This window comes from Sus scrofa, chromosome 4 (assembly GCF_000003025.6).
Source record: "Sus scrofa isolate TJ Tabasco breed Duroc chromosome 4, Sscrofa11.1, whole genome shotgun sequence".
Lineage (NCBI taxonomy): Eukaryota > Metazoa > Chordata > Mammalia > Artiodactyla > Suidae > Sus > Sus scrofa.
The window spans coordinates 32701594-32724511 of NC_010446.5; the positions used below are offsets into that span (position 1 = coordinate 32701594).

The window sequence follows — 22918 nt, forward strand, 5'->3', positions numbered from 1 at the left end:
GTCTGGCGGGTGGCGGCGCGGGCTAGCCGGTGCTGCGCGAGGTCGGAGTCGCGCGTCCGCCGCCCCCTCGCCTCGCGCCCGCGCGCTCGCGCGCTGCCTGCCCCGGCCCTCAGGAGGGCAGCCCCGCGGAGAGCTCTCGCGCCGGCGGGGGTGGGAACCGGCTTGCTGCTGAGGGGGCGCCGGAGGGAGGGAGCGCGCGGGCGGCGGCGGCGGCGGCAGCCCCTCCCCTCCCCCTCCCCCTCCCGCCGCCGCGGAGAGCGCAGGGAGCAGCCGGGGGCTCGGCGGCGGCGGCGTCTGGCCCCAGCTCCTCCTCCTCCTCCGTCTCCTCCTCGCTCCCTCCATCTGCCGTGGTTATGGCCCGTCGCTGGAGCACAAAAGAGTCTCCGCGGTGGAGGTCTGCGCTGTTCTTGCTTTTCCTCGCCGGGGTGTACGGTAAGTGTCCGCGTCTCCGCGCCCCGCTGACCGAACAAAGCTGGGGCGACCCCGGGCCCGGAGGCCTCCAGGACAGGGGCTCCCCAAAGAACCGGGGAGAGACCCCGACCGCCGGCGGGACAAAGACCCGGCGAGAGGTAGATCCACTGGAGGGGTTGTCCCCAGATGAAGATGCTTTGGTCCACTCGCCCGCCTCCAGACCCTAGGGGTGTTGGAGGGGGGCTTGGACGTCCCGGCCCGGGGGAGCCCCAGGGGAGCGAGAGGGTGGCGGGCGGACTTCCTGATCTGGACTGGAGGGCCCCGGCGGCCGGGTTCTCGAGCACTCGTGGTCCCTTGTACAATCCGCACACAAAAGAGGTATGTATGGCTGTGGGAGAGAGAAGGGGAGGTCGCCCCCGCCGCTACCCGGGACGGTCCTGCCACCCCCAACCCTCCCAGGGTCACAAAGTTCTCTTCCCAGTGGAATTCGCACGGAACCTTTTCCCCACCTTCCCCACTCCTTAAAAAGCAGCCCGCTATTTTCTTCCCATCCCCGCACCTCGGGGGCCCAGGCTCTGCTGATCCCGGGCATGCAGGATCCTGCCCTTTCCCCAGAGCAGCACTCGGGAGAAGGCCAGAAAATAGTTTCCAGCCCCACCTCAGTCTCTCCCTCTTAGGGCGTACGTGTCTGCCCTGACTCCTGGTTCGTTTGTCATTTCATCCATCATTGTCCGCTAATGTTGTCGCTGTTGCTTTATTCCAATCTGTGGATTGTATTACATATATTCCTTTGAGGTTAAGAGAAGGCTGAGACTGAGTGAGGACCAAGCTCTATGTGGGGTCAGAAGAAGAGCTAAATGGAATTAATTGGAAAGAACATTCGTTGCTAGAGGGACTTGAGTTCCACTTCTGACTTGACTGTTCCTAGTTCATCAGTTAAAAGCATTAATAGTTGTGTCAGAGCACACAGTTAACCTTTGCTTTTGGGAGTAGTGCTTTGATTTCTTCAGAAGAAAAGATTTAGAAGTTACCATTCTTTGGTAAATTTTACTTCTGAAAAGTCTAAGTCATTTGCCATAAACACTACTTTAGGGTAGGGATGGCGTTCAGTCAACGTGTAATTTATGAGCAAATATTATATTTTTTTAAAGCATTTATCTGTAGAATGGAATGTGATGGCAACTTTTAAAACCTGAGAAATTACATGAAATGAAGAGTTTAATGAACTGAAATTTACATTTACTGACAATCAAAAATAGTACTTTTTCCTAAGTAATTCAGAATGTATTGATCCCTGACCTGATTAATATAGTATTTTTTTTTTTTTATGCGGGGCAGGTTCACATTTGATTGATAATTGCCAGTGGTATGCTTATTGGTGACTCAGAAACCCAGTGCATGACTTTTGATGGTTAGTTGCATCAAGTGGCTGTGATCCCTACTTGCCTAGTGACTTGTGGGTTTGGGTCTGCACCAGGGATCGATAAGCTATTATGTGTTTCTTCTAGCCTGAAGATTGGTGTAGTTCTACTCTAGGTTTGGTGTAATGGCCCAGGAGGAGAGGAAAGCAAAAGGCTTCTTTAATCTAGGGTGATTAAGAGTGTCCAGTTTTGTCCTCTACTATAATCAGAATTGAGTCTTAGAATTGAGTTTATGGATAGATAAACTGGTTCTTTTACCTCTTCTGTCATTAAAAGCTATGCCATTAGTGTTTGAACTAAAAGTATTTTTGCATCTAGGAATAAGAGTCTGTGAACCCCATAATTTGTCTTGGTGCATTCTTTTGTACTTGTACACAAAATGACTTTCTGGTAGGTGCTTATCAGAGGTTTATGTTTTGGGAATTTGAGTTTAGTGAGGAATGGTTAGTAGGCAAAGACCGAAGCTCCTTTTTCCAACAATGTGGAATCACATTATAAAAACAGCAAGTGATTATGCTAAGGGTTGATATCTCAAGCCACACAGCAAGTTTCAAAGTATAAAGAAAAAGGAGGTAGAGAGCCAGGCAGAACATTAAACTGTGAACGGAGATTAAAAGAACCCTTTACTCTGCAATTGGGGAAATTCTCTTTATTGCTCTGCTTTTTGTCCGATTCTGTCTCTTCAAGCATGTGTGGATCTATATTAGAGAAGAAAAAAAGCTATAACAATAGTCTGGGGGAGATTGCTTTCATAACAATAGTGGGGTTGTTTTACTTGAATATGCGGTAGTTGTGATGAGCAATGGATGCATCTTAAGAAAAAACATCACCTATTCTGACCCTTTAGAACAAATATACTCTGTAATATATGAAACTATCCCTTATACATCAGAACTTTTTTTTTTGTTTTTTTATTTTTTATTTTTTTGTCTTTTTGCCTTTTCTTGGGCCGCTCCTGTGGCATATGGAGGTTCCCAGGCTAGGGGTTGAATCGCAGCTATAGCCACTGGCCTACACCAGAGCCACAGCAGGCCAGGATCCGAGCTGCGTCTGCAGCCTACACCACAGCTCACAGCAACGCCGGATCCTTAACCCACTGAGCAAGGGCAGGGATCGAATCTGCAACCTCATGGTTCCCAGTCAGATTCGTTAACCACTGTGCCACCACGGGAACTCCAACTTTTTTTTTTAAAGTAGCTTCAAAAATAATGAGAAACCTCTGTTAAAACAACAGACTATTCAGAGTAACTCTTAACATAGACTCAGTGAAAAAATGCAGGTTGATTGGACAGTTCCAGTACTAACTCTTCACAAAATGACTCTTATCTTTTAAATTTTATATGGTTTCAAATTGTGCCTTGAATCTTTGCAACATTTCAGATACCTTAAAAGTAATGGTTTGTTTCGGGGTCTAGTCTTTTCATATGACCGCTTTAGTGGATTGTGTGACCATTAAATGTGACCGTTTTGGTAGAATAGTGTGATTGTTTTACTTCAGGTTACTTTTCTTAATGCCAAAGCCTTATTTGAAATTGTAAATTATGATACGGAATACAGTTAATGTTTTCTAGGTGTAGTTGTTCAAGGACCAATAATTAACTTTCACGAGTTGCTGAGTTTAACTGCACCTAATGTTCCTGAGAGTTAGGGGAAGGTAAAGGTTGACCTCTACTGTTGGAAGTTTGAAGGGATAAGAACAGTTAATGGGGGCACCTGTGAGCTTTGCTGGGCATTTTGTTCTAGGCCTACTGTAAGCCAGAAGGTGCTTCTTCATATTTCACATGTAAATATCTGGCTTTTAGAATATCTCGGGGTTTTTAAAACCAGCGTCAACAGACACTGTTGGTCTTGCTCACCTCCCAAGTCATAATTTGGTAATTGTGGCAGTTCTCTTGCTTTATCCTTTCCCACTTCTGTTTGTCTCCCAGATCAGTGTCTTCCAATCTTTTTTTTTTTTTTAAGACTCAAACTCATCCTTGAAGTACCCTAAAATATATTTTATATTACTCCCACTATACAGAGCAAAACAACGTTCATGAAATAATACTTGTTCATGCTACCTGCAATGTGCTCTGACATTTTCTAGTCAGTTTAACCTCTCTTCTCTTGCCATTCCTTTCTTCATTTGCTGTTTTGGACTCATTAATTTTGGACTCACCTAGAGGATGTAATTCTTAGTTTGTAAAACACTGCCCTAGATGAAGCCTTAAAATGTAATTTAAAATGTTTGTTGTTTTGATATCATTTTACAGTAGCCTTGAAGAGTTGCAGATAGTTAAGTCTTTGGTTACTTGCTGCTAGAGCATTTGGTAGCAGCAAGAACTCTCTCTGACACGTACTGACTGACCTGTGACAAAGTTTATCTTTAAACTGGTTTTCAGCTCATTGTAGTCAAAAATTCTTTCTGTACACACTACTGCTCGAGATGTTGTGGGAATATAAAATATTCTTTTTACTCTTGCATTTTATGTCTAATGGGTGAATCTTTTCTGTTGAATTTTATGGAACTTTCAGCAGCATTTTATAAACTTCCAGTTTAAGGATATATTAGAAGTTCCAATTTTAGAAAGGTTGTAGAAATAATTGGAACATGAGGAAAAAAATCTAAACCGGATTCCAATTACTTCTTAAAAAGTCAAGCTTGATTACATAAAATATGTTGAATAAAAGTGAATTAATTGCTCCTATGAACCTTTCCTTGAGTTTAGAATCTGAATTATATCTATATTCCAGGGAGAATATAAAGGGATGCAGCACATTCCCCAAAATTCTATGTGGCTACCAGGCAGAAAGTATTAAATGCCCACTTTCAGAGGGGTAGCTGGGAGAGTATGGAGATTTGAATGATGTATGATAAATGATTTAGGCGGTTCCTAGAAAGTAAAATCTCTGAAGAAAACATAAAAATGATGTCAGACTGAGAAGTGAGCAGCAGTTAAAAATGTTTGGGAACAAAGGACTTAACTTTTGTCATTAGAAAATTTAAAGCTTGTTAAGACATTAAAGCGATAGAACTTTTTGTTTCTCTTATCTGAGGCATTTTTGTTTTGGGCCTATTGTTTTTTTCTTACAGCTTACCAATGAAATTACAGTTTTAAGGAGTTCCTGTTGTGGCTCAGTGGTTAACGAATCCGACTAGGAACCATGAGGTTGCAGGTTCCATCCCTGGCCTTGCTCAGTGGGTTAAGGATCTGGCCTTGCCATGAGCTATGGTGTAGGTCGAAGACGAGGCTTGGATCTGGTGTTGCTGTGGCTGTGGTGCAGTAGCTACAGCTCCGATTTGACCCCTAGCCTGGGAACCTCTGTAGGCCCTAAAAAGCAGAAAAAAAAAAAAAAAAGAACAAAAGTTAAAAAAGGAGGTAAATACTTTTAATATAGATGAGATTTGTATAGATTTAAGCAAATAGAAAATGCTTTGTTTCAGAATTTTAGAGTGGGTACTGGTCTTGTTCTTGCTACAAGTCTTTGTAGGTAAATTAAGTTTATTTTAAACACAGAAATTGAGTTTGAATGAGTGATTTCTAATTTTTCAGATCACTTTTCCTCTAGTTTCTCTACATTTTCTCCATCCCCCACCATGTCCTTTGTGGGAGGGGTGAGTAATTGGTGTATGTTACTTATTCCCATTTTCTAAGGTGTAGGATTATTTCCTGCAAATACAAGTTGTCATTCTGTCTGTTCAGACGGATGTCATTAGTTTTTTTAAGTAGATGCAGCAATAGATGTGTATATAGCTAGATAGCTCGCTCGCTCTCTCTCTCTCTCTCTCTCATGTCATAACTGAATTAGCATAGGGAATTCTCACTGTCTAAAATATAGAAGTGAGGGAGGGAAACTAACATTTATTAAATTAAGTTCAGATACTGTACTTGGTCTTTATTCATTGTCCATTAATCTTCATTGGGTCTCATTTAGAAATCCTATAAGGTATTTATCCCTTTTTTTAATAGAAGAGAAAAGTGAAGCTCAGAGTAGTTGACACTTATCTAAGATCAAACCACTAGGAAATATAGAGCCAGGATGAAACCTATTCCTGTCTGTCTCTTCACTCATTTATTCATTTAGCAAATATTCTGTGAGCATTTGCTTGCACTACCTAAGGCACAACAACCTGGTGGACATAGTTTCTGCCCTCATGGAGCTTACAGTTTAGTGAATAACTTGTTGGAAGTACTCTAACGGAGTTCCCGTTGTGGCTCAGTGGTTAACGAATCTGACTAGGAACCATGAGGTTCGATCCCTGGCCTTGCTCAGTGGGTTAAGGATCCGGTGTTGCTGTGAGCTGTGGTGTAGGTCACAGACGCGGCTCTGATCCCACTTTGCTGTGGCTGTGGTGTAGGCTGGCAGCTACAGCTCTGATTAGACCCCTAGCCTGGGAACCTCCATATGCCGCAGGAGCGGCCCTAGAAAAGGCAAAAGTACGAAAAAGAAAAAAGAAAATAGGAAGTACTCTAACCAAAACAAATAAAGGGCCAAGATAGTGAGTAACAGACACAGAATAATTAGAAGGCGGCTTCTTTGTTGAGGAAAATACAAAACCTCAAGGATAACCAGCCATGTTATGATTGAGATAGAGAGCCTTGTACATGGGAACAACATGTCAAAGAGCTGAATTAGGAAAACTGCTGATGTAGACGAGCTGGTGTGTTGCAGGTAAAGGAATAAAATCAGTAGCCAGAGCACAGTAGTTTAAGAGTGACAAGGTGAGGCTGGAATCTTAGGCAGGAACTCAGGGCTTTGGAAACCATGGCAAAGAGTTTGGGTTTATTTTAAGTGTGACTGTCCATATGGTTTAAGTGACATAATGTAATTTATGTTTTGAAACAGTTGCTTTTGCCACTGTGTGGATTGTTGAGAAATAGGCAAGAGTAGAGGTGGGAGGGATGATAAGTTTTGGCTGTTAAGCAGGTGAGAGAGACAGGAGCTTGGACCCAGGTGGTAGCACTGGAGATAGAAAGGAGAGCACGGATTGCCCTTTAGCTGGGGAATAGAGGGGTACTTCCCATCTCATGCAAGAGGGAAGGAGGAAAATATTGGTGTAAATATATGTAGGTCTGTAGGTTTTGGGGTAGGACAATGGAGACTTCTCAAAGTAACAGGGCGTGAGATTGTCAGGTGAGGGGGAAGAATAGGGCTGAGAGGCTGAGGGTGAATTCTGCTTACATAATTCAGTAAATCAGTTTAGATTCTCAGGAGGTTAAGTATTAATCTAGAAAAGAGAAGGCTAACAACAGATGATGCAAGAAGGGATATTGTGGTGAATAGTTGTGCAGCTGGGGACAGTAGAGAGTGGGGATTTAAGTTCCAAGGGGAGAGGCTTATGAAGGGTTGTATGGAGAACTCAGTTCTAAGGACTATCATTTTTGTTAATGAAATAAGTACAGAACAGAACCTCCTACAGTGTTTTAAAAGTATTTCAGGCAGGAAGTAAAGGGTGGAATAAAAGTTAGCTTTCAAGGACTTTTTGCCCAGGTTAAATGTTTTCTACTGTGATCAGTTAAAGATTGCTGTGTATCTTAGAGGGTCAAGAATGCATTGGTGGTTTAGAGAACTTCAAAAAATTTTGGAAAAATAAAGTAACCTTTTACCTTTTCCCCACTGGATTGAATAGTTTATTTATAGAAGATGTAATTTAAGAAAGTCTTAAAACTTTAAAATAAATGAAGCCGCCGACTGAGCAGTTTTTTAGTTCTCCCTTGAATGCTTGATAATTCACTGCCCTGTTAGTATCAGTTTGGTGAAGTGAAATTGTTTTACATTCATGTTTTTACCATTGAATGAGAGAACTTGATACTTACCTTTAATTCACTTGCGGTGTAGTTTTTAGAGACACAGTTTTTAGAGACACAGGCTGTGGAGCTAATCCTTTTATATTGAGATTAAATGGAGCACAGTAGGATGTTTAATAGTTGGAGTTTAATAGTAATTATCTGACTTAATTCCACTGACTGTTAAAATATCATTTAGGTTTTAGTTAGTAAGTTGAAGAAGAAATGAATCTTTTTATCTGTATATTCTGAAATAGAATTCAGTTTCTTGAAATTATTACTGCCTGTTCTAGTGACATTAAAACCTCACTGAGAGCACACAGAACTCTTTTACCAAAAATGCCTTGCTTAAATCCTCAAAATAACTGCAAGGTAGCTATTATTAAAAGAAACTGAAACTTTGAGAGTAGTGATTCAGCCTGAGGTTCGAGTCTCTCTACTGCTGTTCTCTCCATATAGAGGCCTGTTGTTTTTTTAATCTTTACTATGGTAACTGCCCCTCTTGTCTTGACTCTAGTCTTGTCCTGATTCATTCACATCACACAGAGGAGCAGCAGAGTGACTCTTCTAAAGTAAGGATATGGTTATGTAACTTTCTTGTTTAAAACCTACCAATAGTTCCCTGTTCTTAAAATAGAACTATCAGCATGCCCTTCCCAATCTAGCTAGTTTTTCCCTCTCTTGTCTCTTGTCATGCTCTCCAACATGTCCCTCCCTTCCACCGTGTTCTGTCTATATTGTGCTGTACGCACGTGGTTCTCTTGTCTCCTGGCCTTTGCACACACTGGTCCCTCTGCTGAGCTTTATCTTCCTTCCTCCGCCACTTTCTTCAGTAGGCTGAATCCTGCCATCCTTCAGCTTTCCTTTAGATGTGACCTCCTTTGGGAAGTCTTTCCTGGCTCCTCAAAATTAGGTGCCCATTTTCTCAGCATCCTAGACTGTTCTTAGGTGCAGTATTGGTATTTTCCTGTTTTACTTTCTCTATTTCCCCCCGGGAGCAGCACTGCCCAACATATATAATGTGAGCCCCAAATATAAGTCATATACATAGTTTTAAATTTTCCAGTAGCCACATAGGAAAAAAAAAAAGGTGAGATTAATGTTAATAATATATTTAGGAGTTCCTGTTGTAGCTTGGCAGGTTAAGAACCTGACTGGTACCCATGAGGATGCTGGTTTGATCCCTGACCTCCCTCAGTGGTTAAGGATTGGGCATTGCTGCAAGCTGCAGCAGAGATCACAGATGTGACTCAAAAATGACATTGCTTTGGCTGTGACATAGGCCGGCGGCTACAACTTTGATTTAAACCCAAGGCCTGGGAACTTATATGTGCCATGCCCTAAAAAGACTATATGTATGTGATATGTATATAAAACCTGAAATATCTCAAATATTATTTTGACATGTAATCAATACAAAATTATTAATGAGATACTCTGCATTGTTTTTCATACTAAGTGTCCAAAATCCAGTGTATATTTTATTTTTACAGCTCGTCTCAATTAGACTAACCACATTTCAGATGCTTAATAGCCACTTTGAATACAGTGTCTGTTAAATCTTAGTGTAAACATGCCCTATAATTGAGCAGTTCTGCTCCTGGTATAAATGCAACAGAGTGGGGATATCATGTGTGTCAGGAGACACGTACAAGGATATTCATAGCATCCTTACTTGTTATAACTCCAGACTAGAAACAGCCCATATGTCCATCAACAATAGAATGGATGAATAAATTATGGTATATTCACATAAGGGAAAACTGTACTTCAGCCATTCTCAAACTTTTGGGACTGGGGCTCCTCAATTATTAAGGAATCCAAAGAATGTTCTTCTATAGTAGGTATATATGTTTTTAAAATAATACTAGACATTAAAGTTGGGAGATTATGAAAATATTTATTAACTCATTTAAAATGACAAGAAACCCCATTATATGTGACCATAAATAGCATACATTTAAAAAATATGTAAAATGACAACTAAATTTTCCAAAAAGTTTAATGAGAAGAGTGGTATTGTGATACATTTTGCAAATCACTATAATGTCTGGCTTAATAGAAGACAGCTGATTTCTCATGTCTGCTTCTGCAGTCAGTCTATTGTGACATGTTTTGCTTGAAGTATAAGAATAAAATCTGGCTTATATAGAGAATGTAAAGGGAGAAGGACTTTAGTATCCTTTTCAGATAAATGTGAATATTCTTTGATGCTACACCAGAACTTGACAAGAAGTAGTTTTTTAAAGCTTAGTTGCAATGTGGAATCTGAAATCAAATCAGTGAACCTTAGTATTCTGTTAAACTCTGAAAGGGTCTTGGGGATGGATTCCCAGGAGTCCACCAACCACACTTTGAGAATAATTTGCTACAAGGTAATGAAAAAGAACAAAGTACTGCTACAAATAACATGGGTAAATTTCATGTATTGATCAAAAGAAGTTAGACACAAAATTACAGCTACTGCATGATTACAATGTAAGAAGTTAGCATAATGTAGGAGAATAGTTAGCTATTGGGAGGGAACATGGGTGGGTAGTGATTGAGATGAGTACCAGGGAAGCTTCTGGGCTGCTGATCAAATCTGTTTCTTGACCTAAATGCTGCTTTACACAGATGCAGTGGTGGTATTTGTGTGATTTTGGGTGAACTCATGGAACTTGCAATTTGTGCATTTTTGTATGTATTTTTCAATGAAAAGTGATACAGTTTTTTTTAAACAAAGAATAATGTTGAATATCCACAGATTTTCTGATAATGTAAATTCTCTCTAGTGTTTTACATTTTGTTTTTGTTCTTTTTTTTTTCTTTTGTGTTTGATAGTTAAAAACAATTTTAAAACTTTGTACTCTGGAAAATTTGAAACATATTCAGAATTAGAGACACTAGTGTAACTAATCTCATATATCCAACAGCCAGCTTCAACAAATGATCATTATAGGGCTAGTCTTATTTTTTTCTAGACTTTGACTTCCCCCCAAATGCAAATGATTTTGAAGAAAATCCCAAATACCTAACCTAGTAATATTTTAGTATGTATCTCTAAGATGTGAGAGATTTAAAAAAAAAAAAAAAACCATGAAAAACCCCAAAACTTAAACTCAATACCATTATCACACTTAAAAATTTACCAATTCCTGATTATCATCACATATCCAGCCATATATATATTGGCCTGGTTGTCATATAAACATGAAGTTTTAGAAACTATTTGGAACAAGATCCAAATAAGGTCCATACTCCTCAGTTGATATCTAAGTCTTTAAAATGGTTCCCTGCCCCCCTTTTAAATTTAAGTGTGATATTTGCTATGAGTTTTTAGTATTCTTAATCAAATTAGAGATATTACAAGAATTCCTATATAAAATGATTTTTTTGAGAATAGGTATTTAAGTTTGTCACATAAGTTTTCATTTCCAACATGATCGTAAGGTCATTTCCAAGATTATCGTGAGGGATAGAATTATGTGAGTGAAACATACCTAGCTTGCGCAGTGTCAGATAGTACTTGTTGAATAAATCAATTTATTTATTCATAAATGGAGTAAATTACATTCATGTGATTCCTAATGTTGAACTACTTTTGCATTTACGGATAGGGCACAACAAATTGGTAATGATGTATTATCTTTGAATCTGCTGGAATGCATTTACTTATATTCTTAAGACTTTGTGTTTATATCTATGAGCTTAGTCTGTAGCCAGTCTCAGCTTTCTAACTCTCACCCCTTTTCTTTCTCTCTCCAGTACTCTAACTTCCTCTTTCCTCTGCCCCATTTTCATATCTGTCAGTCTATTATTTAAGATATGCTTATAATTGATATATCTTTTTAAAAATTGATTTAAAGGGTCAAGAATGGTGTGAAATTTTTTAGTGTTCAGTTGTGATTATTTTGCCTTTTCAGATTAGGGGAGGAGAATAAGAGGTTTTGAACTGTATAGCTACAGTTATAATAAGAAAGCAAGAGAGTAAGAGGTTTTGAACTGTATAGCTGCAGTTATAGTAAGAAAGCAAAACTGAACAGCTTTGTCCTGCTGACTGGAGAAATGTTTTCATTCCTAGTGTGATGAAACTTTGTTTCACTAAGCAAGATAATAGGGATGAGCCTGTCAGAAGTAAATTTCTCCTTATGAATGGGCCCTGGGACCAAAGAAGCAAGTAGGATAACTTTAGTGGATGGACTGGTGGCATGAAAAGTAGAGTTCACATCTGAAGAAAGGATCAGTGGCATAAAATGGAGATGCTAAATGAAGACTGAATTCAAGTCAAGGGGTAGGACTGCTGTATCCTATCAACTGAGTACTTGTGGTCTGTTGGGGATGATGATACTTTGAAACCAAACTTATTTGCTCAAAAAGGAGCAACCTTAGAGTTTTCCAAAAGGCGGCCCCAGAACTATGTAAGCCATGACATTGTTACTGACATGATTACCTACTTGTATGAAAGTGTTCACCTGGTACACAGGGTGGGAGATGGAGGGGGAGCCTGCCTACTGTTGGTGCTCCTGGAGTGGAATCACTGCAGAGTTTAGTTTCCAATGTCAGTGAGTAAGGCTAAAGTATAGTTCTTAAAAAACAAAAACAAAAAAACCCTGACATCATCTTTACCACATACATGTTTTGTGTTGTATATTCAGTACTGAATAGCATACTTTTATTAAGTACAAAATATCCAGTTTTCTCTCTAGCATTGGTATAGAAGTTTTTTTGAGCACCAGATAAAGTGGTTGTATTTAGTGGCTATGTGAAAAATATAAGTGAAGATAGGTAAAATTGCATAAATTCCGTCTGAATAGAATTCAATTCCACATTACTGTTTCTACTGCATTACAATAAGGAACTGTGTGTTTGATTGGAGTATGTGGGTGTGTTACAGAGAATTTGAATTAGGATACATGATTTATCCCTGCTTTTTAAAATTTTGTGTTTTTTTTTTAAAGTTGTTATTTTAGTCCCTGACCCACGTAGGGGGATGACTATAGCAAAATTTAAAATAATAGAAGGTTTTTTTAAAAGGTTTTTTTACTAGAGGTTTTTTTAAATTTTTTTTTTTTTAATCCTACCCTGCAACTATAAGGCTTGGTGTTTTGGGGGAATAACTTTATCTTTTCAATTTCTACCTCTTTGAGTCAATTTTGTTAAAAATACCAAGTCATATTTTCCTAGAATATTTGCAGTTTCATCTTTGTTTCCATATTTGCTTTAAAGGTATAAGTAATGTGCTCTCAAAAATATTTTCTATATGTGTGATTATATCACCATTGTCATTCCTAATATTTCTCTGTCTTTCTTTGCTTGAAAACACTTACCATAGGTTTCTCTATTTTAGATTTTCTCAAAGGCTCATTCTTGGCTTTATGGTCTGCTAATTTCCCTGTTATGTATTTACTAATTTCTTCTTTTAACTTAATTTTTCTTTGATTTATTTTGTTTTTCTAGTTTTTAAGGTAACAGTTTATTTTTTTAATTTTAGTTTTTAATTAAAACTTTAAAAATTTTTTTGGTTGCACTCACAGCATGTGTGAGTTCCTAGCCAGGGATCGAACCTGAGCCACTGCAGCAACCCAAGCCACAATGGTGACAACACCGGCTCCTTAACCTGCTGTGCCACAAGGGAACTACTGGGGTTTTTTAAAATTTTTTTTTAGACTGCACCTGCAGCATATGGAAGTTCCCCGGGTAGGGGTTGAATCAGAGCTGCAGCTGAGGCCTGCACCACAGCCACAGTGACACTGGATCTGCATCTGTGACCTATGCTGCAGCTTGCAGCAGTGCCATATTCTTAACCCACTGAGCAAGGCCAGGGATTGAACCTGCATCCTCACAGAGACAATATCAAGTTCTTAACCTGCTGAGCCACAAGGGGAACTCCTAATTTTTAAAATTATATGGTAAAATTAGTTCTTTTTCTTTTTGGTGTAAAGTTCTCTGAATGTTAACACACGTTCAGATATGTGTAGTTACCATCCAAATCATGATATATCACCTGAAATAACTCCCTCTTGCTATTTTTTATAGTCACATCCTTTCTCCACCCATAATCTCAGATAACCAACCACCCATCTATTTTTGTCATCACTACAGTTTTTTAAGTATCATCAGAAGCATTTTAAAAAATCGTTCCTTGATCACCCAAATTGTGCATGGCTAATTAAAGAATATTTTTAAATAGTTGCAAAACAATACAGTATTTGAAAAGCAAGCTGTGCTATATGAAGTGGTAGGAAATAAAGAGGGACTGATTTATAAACTCATTTTTGTAACAATAGCAAATATTTCTATTCCAGTTACTGTGTACTAGTCAGTGTTCTAGTCAGTATGTTTTTGTGTACCTATATGTGTATATACATGTGTATATATTCACACACACTCATTTACTTCTCATAACAGTCCTGTCAGCTTAGATGCTATTATTATTTCTATTTTACATATAAGGAAACAGTGAAGTTTAGTGGTTTTAGCCAAGGTTACAAGTGAAAGAGCTCAGGTTTGAACCCAGGTAACATGACTCAAGACTCACAGCTCTTAACCATTACACTATACTACTACTTTGTAGTTTTACTTCAAGACTTTACTAAACTCTGTGTAGCTTATATGCAAACTGATTAATTCCTGATATATTTACTTTTTAAAATTCATTACTAGAACTCATCCATTTGTGATGCTGATAGATGAACCACAGAAGCCAGATCATTAGTGTTTTCTGAATTAATTTGGGTTTGCTATTAATTGAGATTTCTAATTGGCAAGATGCTGGATTATTGGATTTTATGCTGCATACCCTCAAGGTTTGTTGTGAGTGTATTAAATAACTTATGCAAATACTTTCCACATAAAATGTTAATTTTCTTCCTCAGGAGATGGACAAAAGATAATTTATAGTAACAGTAATTGGATGGCTAATAAAATTAGAAACAAAAATTAACCTTGCAAAGAAATATAAATAAATACCACAAACTAATTTAGTAAATACGTAAAAGTCAAACTATTCTAAGTGTTCAAAATGTTCAATAAAGACATACAAATCAAAATGTGGTTAGAATGCAGTGAAATGAACATTTATACTTGACTAGTAGAAATGGTATCTTTGGATGGTGGTTTATTAAGCATTAAAAATGCCTATATCTTGGGCATTTTTCTGTGTCACTTTTTCTTCATAAATTGTTTCAATGTTGGACATTCAATTTACAGTTTTCTTCACATTTATAAATACTGTAATTGACATGCTTTTATTAATTTTTATCTTAATTTTAAAATTATTTTCCTTATGATTAAGTCATAAAGAGGAATTACTGAGTCAAAGGTTGGAGTATTTTAAAAGTTCTCAATAACATTAGTACTTGATTGTTCTTGAGTATTTGCCATATGCTAGTCACTGCTTTAAATGCCATATATATATGTGTGTGTATATATATCTTTACATACATGCATATTCACTTAACCTTTATATCAAAACCATGACATGGGTCCCATTTTACAGAAAACTCAGCCATAGAGAAATTAAATAATTTCTTAAGGCAGTGTTCGTTTTCAGAAACAGTATACTGCTTTATGCTTCTGTTCTTGAATTCAAGGTGATATATCTTTTTTATACCCTCATCAGTAAAATGTTGCAATAACAGAACAATAGCATTGAGCACAACTAGAACTGTGGTTAGCACTGTGAATATTGTTCCTCATGGAAAGGATCGAATGAACGCCTAATTTCATTCTGGGGCAGAAGTACCAAAAGATAAGCCTGAGACATTCTCTTGTATCAAAAAGCAGGGAAACTCTTAAAGACTAGCGGGTCATGCCAAAAGGGGCCAATATAAAGAGGCTCCCACTGGCCAAAGATGAGAGAACTTAAGTATTAAAAAGAGTGATAAAGACAGATGGTTGAATATAGAACACTCCTTGGTTCATAATAAGAGACTTGTAATAGGAAACCCACATAGTCACACACTTACACAGTGCAACAAGTTACTAGTTACCAGTGGTATCAAATGGGGTGCTAACTCCATACTCTGAAAATGAGCAATTATAAGGAACGACTTAAGCATTTATCCTCCTTTTCTTCTGTATGAATTGTGTTTCAGAGTAAGCAAATAACATTTGTTGAGGGACAGGTCTATGCAGAAGTTTTGCTAATGAAGGTATAAATAATGGCAGGATTACAAAACTGTTTTTTCCACCCTTAATGAAATAATTTATTCAGTCTATGACCATCAGTAAATGAAACTATTAGACAAATGGTCATGTGGGAACTTTACAATGGAGGGGATCAGGCTATCCTACCTGGACCTATTGATTAATCTAAGACTTATGAAAAGTAGGGCAGGCAGGTAATGTGTGCCTGCAGGGATACATATAAAGCATACAGAACCAGCTCAGAAGGATTCCAGCCAAAAATGTTGAACCTGCATGAAATCAAGCTTCTACAGCAGGGGTTGGCAAACTATTGCCTTTGAGCCAAATCCAGCCCACTGCGTGCTTTTTGTTTTATTTTGTTTCATAGGGATTTATTGAAACACAGCCACTCTGATGCATTTCAGTCTTGTCCATGGCTGCTTTCATGCTACCATGACAAAGTTGAGTAGCTGCAACCAGACTTGTTATGGCTCACAAAGTCTAAAATATTTGTTTAGCTCAGGAGTCAGCAAACAGAAAAAGTTTGCTGACTCTGCTGACTCTTGAGCTAGATGAACAAAGTTAAGCGACACCAAAAGGAAGTGACACCACAGAATATAGGCCTCCTATAGGACAACTGATCTGGTTTCTGTAACAAAGTCCATGGCATGGAAAATAAGGGGATATCACAGTGGTTTAAAAGAGACTTAAACACACTAACCAAGTGAAATGTGGTGACAGTGAATGGGTCCTGCTTCAGCTACGCCAGCTGAAAAGAGACATTTATGAGACAACCAGAAAAACTAATTATAACCTGGCTATATTAGATGATATTCAAAATTACTATTAAAAAAATAAGAGCATTGTAGTTGATGAGAATGTTCTTTTAAAGATGTGTGTTGAAGTATATCGACATGGAATGATATGTGGTATATACTGAAAACTGTTTCATGTCAAGGTTCATATACTTTCTGCTGTATCATGCCATCATATACTATCTGTAATAGATTTTAGTATTGTCTTCTGGTTGCTTTTAACTCCCCTATCTTTTTAATATTCCCTCATCTTTTGGAATCCTTGTCCATATAAGTAAGACTCTTGGTTTTCTCCTGTTCTATTGCATCTAGACATCATTAACAGAAGAACATCTATGAGGGATAGAGCTATGACTTCTGACCTTGGCAGCAGAAGATCTGGTATTCCATGCTTGATTCTATTCACAACAGCTGAGATTTAGTCCTCTCAGTTTAATTAACTGCGTTTCAATTGCCTGGGCCTTAACATGGGAATATCAATTACTCCTGGGATAGTTTTAAAATTAAAAGATACATATTAGGAAAGTGTTTTGTAAATGATAAAATCATTATTCAAAATATGACCCATTTATATTTTGGAAAGTACAGTGAAGGAATTAAATATGTGATCTTTGTAATGAGACAGATCTTGGCCAAAACTCTAATGTTTCTTCATCTGTAAACTGGAGACAGTACCTACCTCAAATATTTGTTCTGACAATGAAGTAAATGAAGATTTGTGAAATTTTGTAGTATAGAAACAAATTTATCCTAAGAAATATTTTTTTCTCTTTAGTCACTTGAGGAAATGTACCTTTGTAGCAAGGATAGATATATTTACATTGGATAATTATTTTAAAGTTATGTGAAAAGGATAGACTTCCACTTCCTATGTAATACTTCTATAGGAAAATGCCTAGTTGACAGGATAAACTGCTAGGTACTATTTTTAAGGTTCTGTGAAATAGGTAAATTAGCTTCAGTAGAGGTAAGTGAAAAGCTAATCACTTGCTCAGAGGGGGGAAAATAATTCTTTAAATATATTTACTATATTGATGAGCTATAATCTGTTAAGAACTAAGTCATTGATGATCAAAAATGGTAAAAAAGCATCATGCCTTTGCTTGTTATCCTCTCTTGCCCACCAAGAAGTTGCTAAAGCTAATGCAGAGTAGAGTCCCTTAAAATCTAAAGAAGCTGCTCAAGGGCTTTGAATAGTCACTGGCCAACATTTTACATTTTGAATATTTTCCATTTTGAAGGATAGTGATAAGAAGTAGCTCTCTAAAACCTATCATCCGTGTGGACAATTGGACCTGAAGCCTCTTTCCGCTTGTGACTTTCTAACTTCGTTCACTAATGAAAGAATGCCTTCCTTCCTCTTGGTATTTCTTCATTCTTTTCCTTCTTTCCTCTTACCCTCCAAGCAAACTATAACCTGAAACCAAATGGCTAATGGTACAGAGGGTGCTTCGTGCTTGATTTCAAAATCTGATACTTTTGATTTATTAAATCAACAATTACTGAAATTGCACTCTGTCAGAAACTGGGAGATGGTTGCTGGGGAATAGGGAGGCAGGAAGAAAGAGTGAAAGAGAAAAAGAGAGGAGAAAGGAGGGAAAGATTTTCTTTGCTCTTAGGACACTCAAACTTTGGTGTGAGTGTCCCAAAACTTTATTATCCCAAAACAGGATAATAAGGACTGTGGTAAAAATATGCTCATACTCAGTACCAAGGCGGACTTCTAACTCATCCTGACATGGATGGAGGTCTGTTGGGTAGCAGCTGGTGGCAGTGCATTGGACTGTTCCAAGCAGAAGGAACATCATGTTCAAAAACAATTTCAGAAACTCCATGTACTTTAGCCTTGCTGACACCAGAATATGTGTGTATGAGGTAAAAGCAGACAAGGAGTATTAGAAGTTAAGGGTGAAGAAATACAGAGGAACCAGATTATAGTGGGCTCAGAGGCTCTTAATACAGGTAAGGAGTTGAACCAGTTACAGATTTATAAGCTGAAGATTCATATCAGATATACCTTTTTAAAAGATCTCCAGTAGTTTTGTGAGGAATGGATCAGAGAGCTACAAGACCAAAAGTAGAAAGCTCGCAAGCTCATTCATTTATTCACATACTCAGCAAATATTTATCAAATGTCTGCTGTAAGTCAGGCATTATTCTACACTTCTGTTCTCCTGCAGTAAAACTGGAAAGAAATATCAGTGACACGAAGGAAGGAAATAGTATCAGGTTTGGAAAGAATCAAGAGAACTTAATAGTGTGTAAGGGCAAGATGGGGATAGTAAAGAAGAAATCTGGAATGACTGCCAGGTTTCTCCTTGGATAAGCGGGAAATGTTGGTATAATTCACCAAGGTAAGGTAAATAAGGGGGAGGAACAGGTTGAGGGTAGATAAAAGGAGTTCAATCTCAGACATAATGAGTTTGAGATAGCCAGATAATATTAAGGTAATAACTTCCTGTTCAGCAGGAAGTTAAAAGACAACTTTTAGGATGGAAATAATAGCAGCTCCTTCATAGGGAGATTATGAAGATGAAATGTGCTGAGGCATGGAAATTGCTTAGACCATCATCTGGCACATAGTACAAACTCATTAGTTGCTGCTGTTGTTATTTCAAGAGCATAGGCTTTGAGCTAGACAAATCTGCCTAAATGGCTTTGAGTAAGTCTTTTAACTTTTTTTGAATCTAAATTTCCCTTGAATGTAAAATGGCGATAGTATCTATTTTACAGAGATGTTGTAAGAATTAGTAATAGTGTGTTGAAAAGCACCAACCCAAATGACTAGCACAAGGTAAGTGCTTACTGAATGTTGGGGGAGGTGGGCGTCAAGTAAAAATTTGCACTCAGGAAAAGAATTCTTATTATGTATAAAAATTTGAGAGCTATCAACACGGAGGACTCGAACCTTTAAACATACATGCTGCAGCGTTTCTAGAAAGGAAGAGAATAATATGCCAAAAGATCTGTAAGTGATTGGCAAGGGATGTAATATACTAAGAGTGTTGGTCAAGGAAGTTGTTTGGAGACTCGAAGAGAATAATGAAGGACTAATGTAATTTTGTAATAATTGGAGATAGAGCTGAGTAAGATTTTATTAAAAGGTTATATTCCAGGGGAGTTCTTGTCGTGGCTCAGTGGTTAGCGAATCCGACTAGCATCCATGAGGACGTGGGTTCGATCCCTGGTCTTGCTCAGTGGGTTAAGGATCCGGCGTTGCCATGAGCTGTGGTGTAGGTTGCAGACACGTCTTGGATCCTGCGTGGCTGTGGCTCTGGCGTGGGCTGGCGGCTACAGCTCTGATTGGACCCCTAGCTGGGAACCTCTGTATACCGCAGGTGTGGCCCTAAAAGACAAAAAAAAACAAAAAACAAAAAAGTTTATATTCCAGTAATGGGTATCCAGATGAGATGAAACCATAAATTTATAGTGATATGGTTCCTCAGGGTTACGTGATTTTCTCCAATATTCTAAAACAGGATTCAAAGAATTCGCAACTGTTTTGGGGGATTATGTTTGATAGGTAGGTTTTAGATAATCTTTGCCACATGAATTTCAGAAATGCACTAGGGGTAAATAAAAGGCAAGTTTATGAACAAATGATAGGTAAGGAAGCTCTATTAGTGTAGATTTTTCAAAAAGTTTGTCTGAGAAAATGAAGACCACGATAAGAAAGTAGAAACAGGGAGGTACACTGGCAAAAAAAGGTTTTCTCTTCTGAATGAGAAAAACCGAAATGTATGAAAAGGAAATGAAGGAACCGGAGAGAGGAGGGTTCTAAAGGGGAGATAAAGAGGGGCTGGGTAATGAGATTCAGAGTTCAAAGTGCTTTTAGACTCACTCACTGTTGTTTGGTTCCCATAATAGAGCCTCTGATAAACTTGAGAACATTCTTGCCTATCAGTGAAATGTTTACCATTCACAGTGCCTTGTTCTCTAATTTTTAGACATTGCTAGACTTAGAAGCACATAGCATGTCATCTTTCATAAATAGTAAAGGTAGGAAAAAGATAACAGTGTGGACATTTGATGCACCAAAAGAAAACATGGGTAAATATCAAGAAAAACATAAGTCTACAAATGGTATTGACTATGATTTTAATAATTTACTTATTTTTCTTAAATGCTATTAAAAGTGTACTTTAAAAATTTAGATGTGTGCTAGTTTTAAAATTCTGCTCTTTTATAATTCTGGCTATTTTCCTGCAGTCTAATCTAAATACATTAGGAATCATTTATCTTTGTTGTTACTGCAGAGGCAACACTGTTTCTATTTGTATTCTTTAGTCTGTGCATAAATGCTGTAATATTATTAGTGATGTTATTAGTGATGTCAGCAAGAATACGAAAGTTGCAGCACACATTAGTCTTCTCATTACTAAATCTCATGTATGAGAGTATTTTTTTAGTGATCTGTTGCTCTACAAGAGAGCAATGCATATGTTTTTGCATTTAAATTAAGTGATAGTTCTTATACCAGTTTGTCAATAATATTAAGGAAAAAGACATCATCAGTAATCATTTTAATTATAATTTTTATAAAGAAAAACTTGAAACTAGCTATAGAATTTTAGAGCTGTGTTTTTTTCCAAAGGTAGCATTTTAGTTAATAATATTCAGTGCACATGAGTTAACTTACAAAAGTAATATGTACTTTACTAAGTCAAACATTATAGAAATGTATAAAGATGAAAACTAGGAGTTCCCGTCGTGGCGCAGTGGTTAACGAATCCGACTAGGAACCATGAGGTTGCGGGTTCGGTCCCTGCCCTTGCTCAGTGGGTTAACGATCCGGCGTTGCCGTGAGCTGTGGTGTAGGTTGCAGACGCGGCTTGGATCCCGCGTTGCTGTGGCTCTGGTGTAGGCTGGCAGCTACAGCTCCGATTCGACCCCTAGCCTGGAAACCTCCATATGCCCTGGAAGCGGCCCAAGAAATAGCAAAAAAAAAAAAAAAAAAAGAATGAAAACTAATTATTTCTGCCTCCCCTCACTTCTTCTTGCCTTGGGGATGGGGTTAAGGGAATAGGGTAAACATTGTTAGCAGAGTTTTTTTGTATCCTTCTATACATTTTCCTACATGTGTAACCTAGACTTACAGGATACACCAGAGGCCACAATTTCACATGTTGGCAAAGATCAGGAAAGTAATACAAATGAACTAAGATGGTGTGAGGCCAGTGCCAGAATGACCATAGAAGATAATGGGGCTGTTGGGCATCTAAAAAATACATTCTCCTACAGGAAATGAACTCAGTAGATTTGCATACATGAATGCATGCAGACAGATACAGACTTTTTTCCCCAAGGAAAGTCAAGAAATTCAGTATTTTTAAGTTAAAATTCAATATTTAACATTAGAATTAGGTAGATCTGGATTCAAGCCTAACCTTACCACTTACTAACTAAAGAATCTTGCATGATTTAATTGATATGAGTCAGTTTCCTCACCAATAGTATGGGGATAACAGTACCGATTCTTACAACTTTAGGAAAAAGATTAAATAGTTTTTCATGAATTCAGTGCGGTGCTTATTGCTTATACATAGTAACTGTCCATGACCATTAGTTGTCTGGTTTTAGGAGTATGAGAAGGGGATTGACTGCAAAGGGGCTCAGAGAGCTTGTGTGGGTGATGGAAATGAGTCTTGATTGTAGTGGTGGTTACAGTACCATGTTGGCTTGTTAGAACTGATCAAACTGTATACTTAGAACTAGTGAACTTTTTGCATGTAAATTATACCTCAACGAAGCTGATTTTTAAGAAGGTAACTGCCTTTCCCATTTCTGTATGTCAATTTCATCAATTAAAAGAGTTGATATCAAAAATCTAACAGTTTTAGGGAGTTCCCTTTGTGACTCAGCAGTTAATGAACCCAACTAGGATCCATGAGGGTGTGGGTTCTATCTCTGGCTTAGCTCAGTGGGTTAAGGATCCAGCGTTGGTGTGAGCTGTGGTGTGGGTTGCATATGCTGCTCAGATCCCAAGTTGCTATGGCCGTGGTATAGGTTGGCAGCTGTAGCTCCGATTTGACCCCTAGTCTGGAAACTTCTATATGCCACAAGTGTGGCCCTAAAAAAGCAAATAAATAAATAAATAAATCCAACATTTTTATCAGTTTACTTGTTCTATTGTTCCTTTCCAATCCCAGTCACAGTCTATCCCCACACGCAAAAGATTTTACCTGTTGAGAAACAAGGAAGAAAGAAAGAAGAACTACCTTTATTTGTTACACTTGTCTCCTTTATTAAGGTGACCATGTACTGATTTATCTTTTTTTTTGGCTGTCTCATGGCATGTGGAGTTCCCAGGCCACGGATCAGATCTGAGTCACATTTGCTACCTATGCCACAGCTGCGGCAATGCCAGATTCTTTAACCCATTGTGCCAGGGATC

General features: G+C 38.2%; 1 protein-coding gene across 2 annotated transcripts in view; it reads left to right on the top strand.

Annotated features, from left to right (window-relative positions):
• LRP12 (LDL receptor related protein 12) overlaps window positions 237-22918 on the top strand; it is an 81562-nt gene continuing 58880 nt past the window's right edge. Inside the window, exon 1 of one of the 2 annotated variants that reach the window (XM_003125531.4) lies at window positions 237-432. In XM_003125531.4, the coding sequence (XP_003125579.1) occupies window positions 354-432 (79 nt within the window). In that variant the 5' untranslated portion in view covers window positions 237-353. 2 annotated transcript variants of the gene reach the window in all.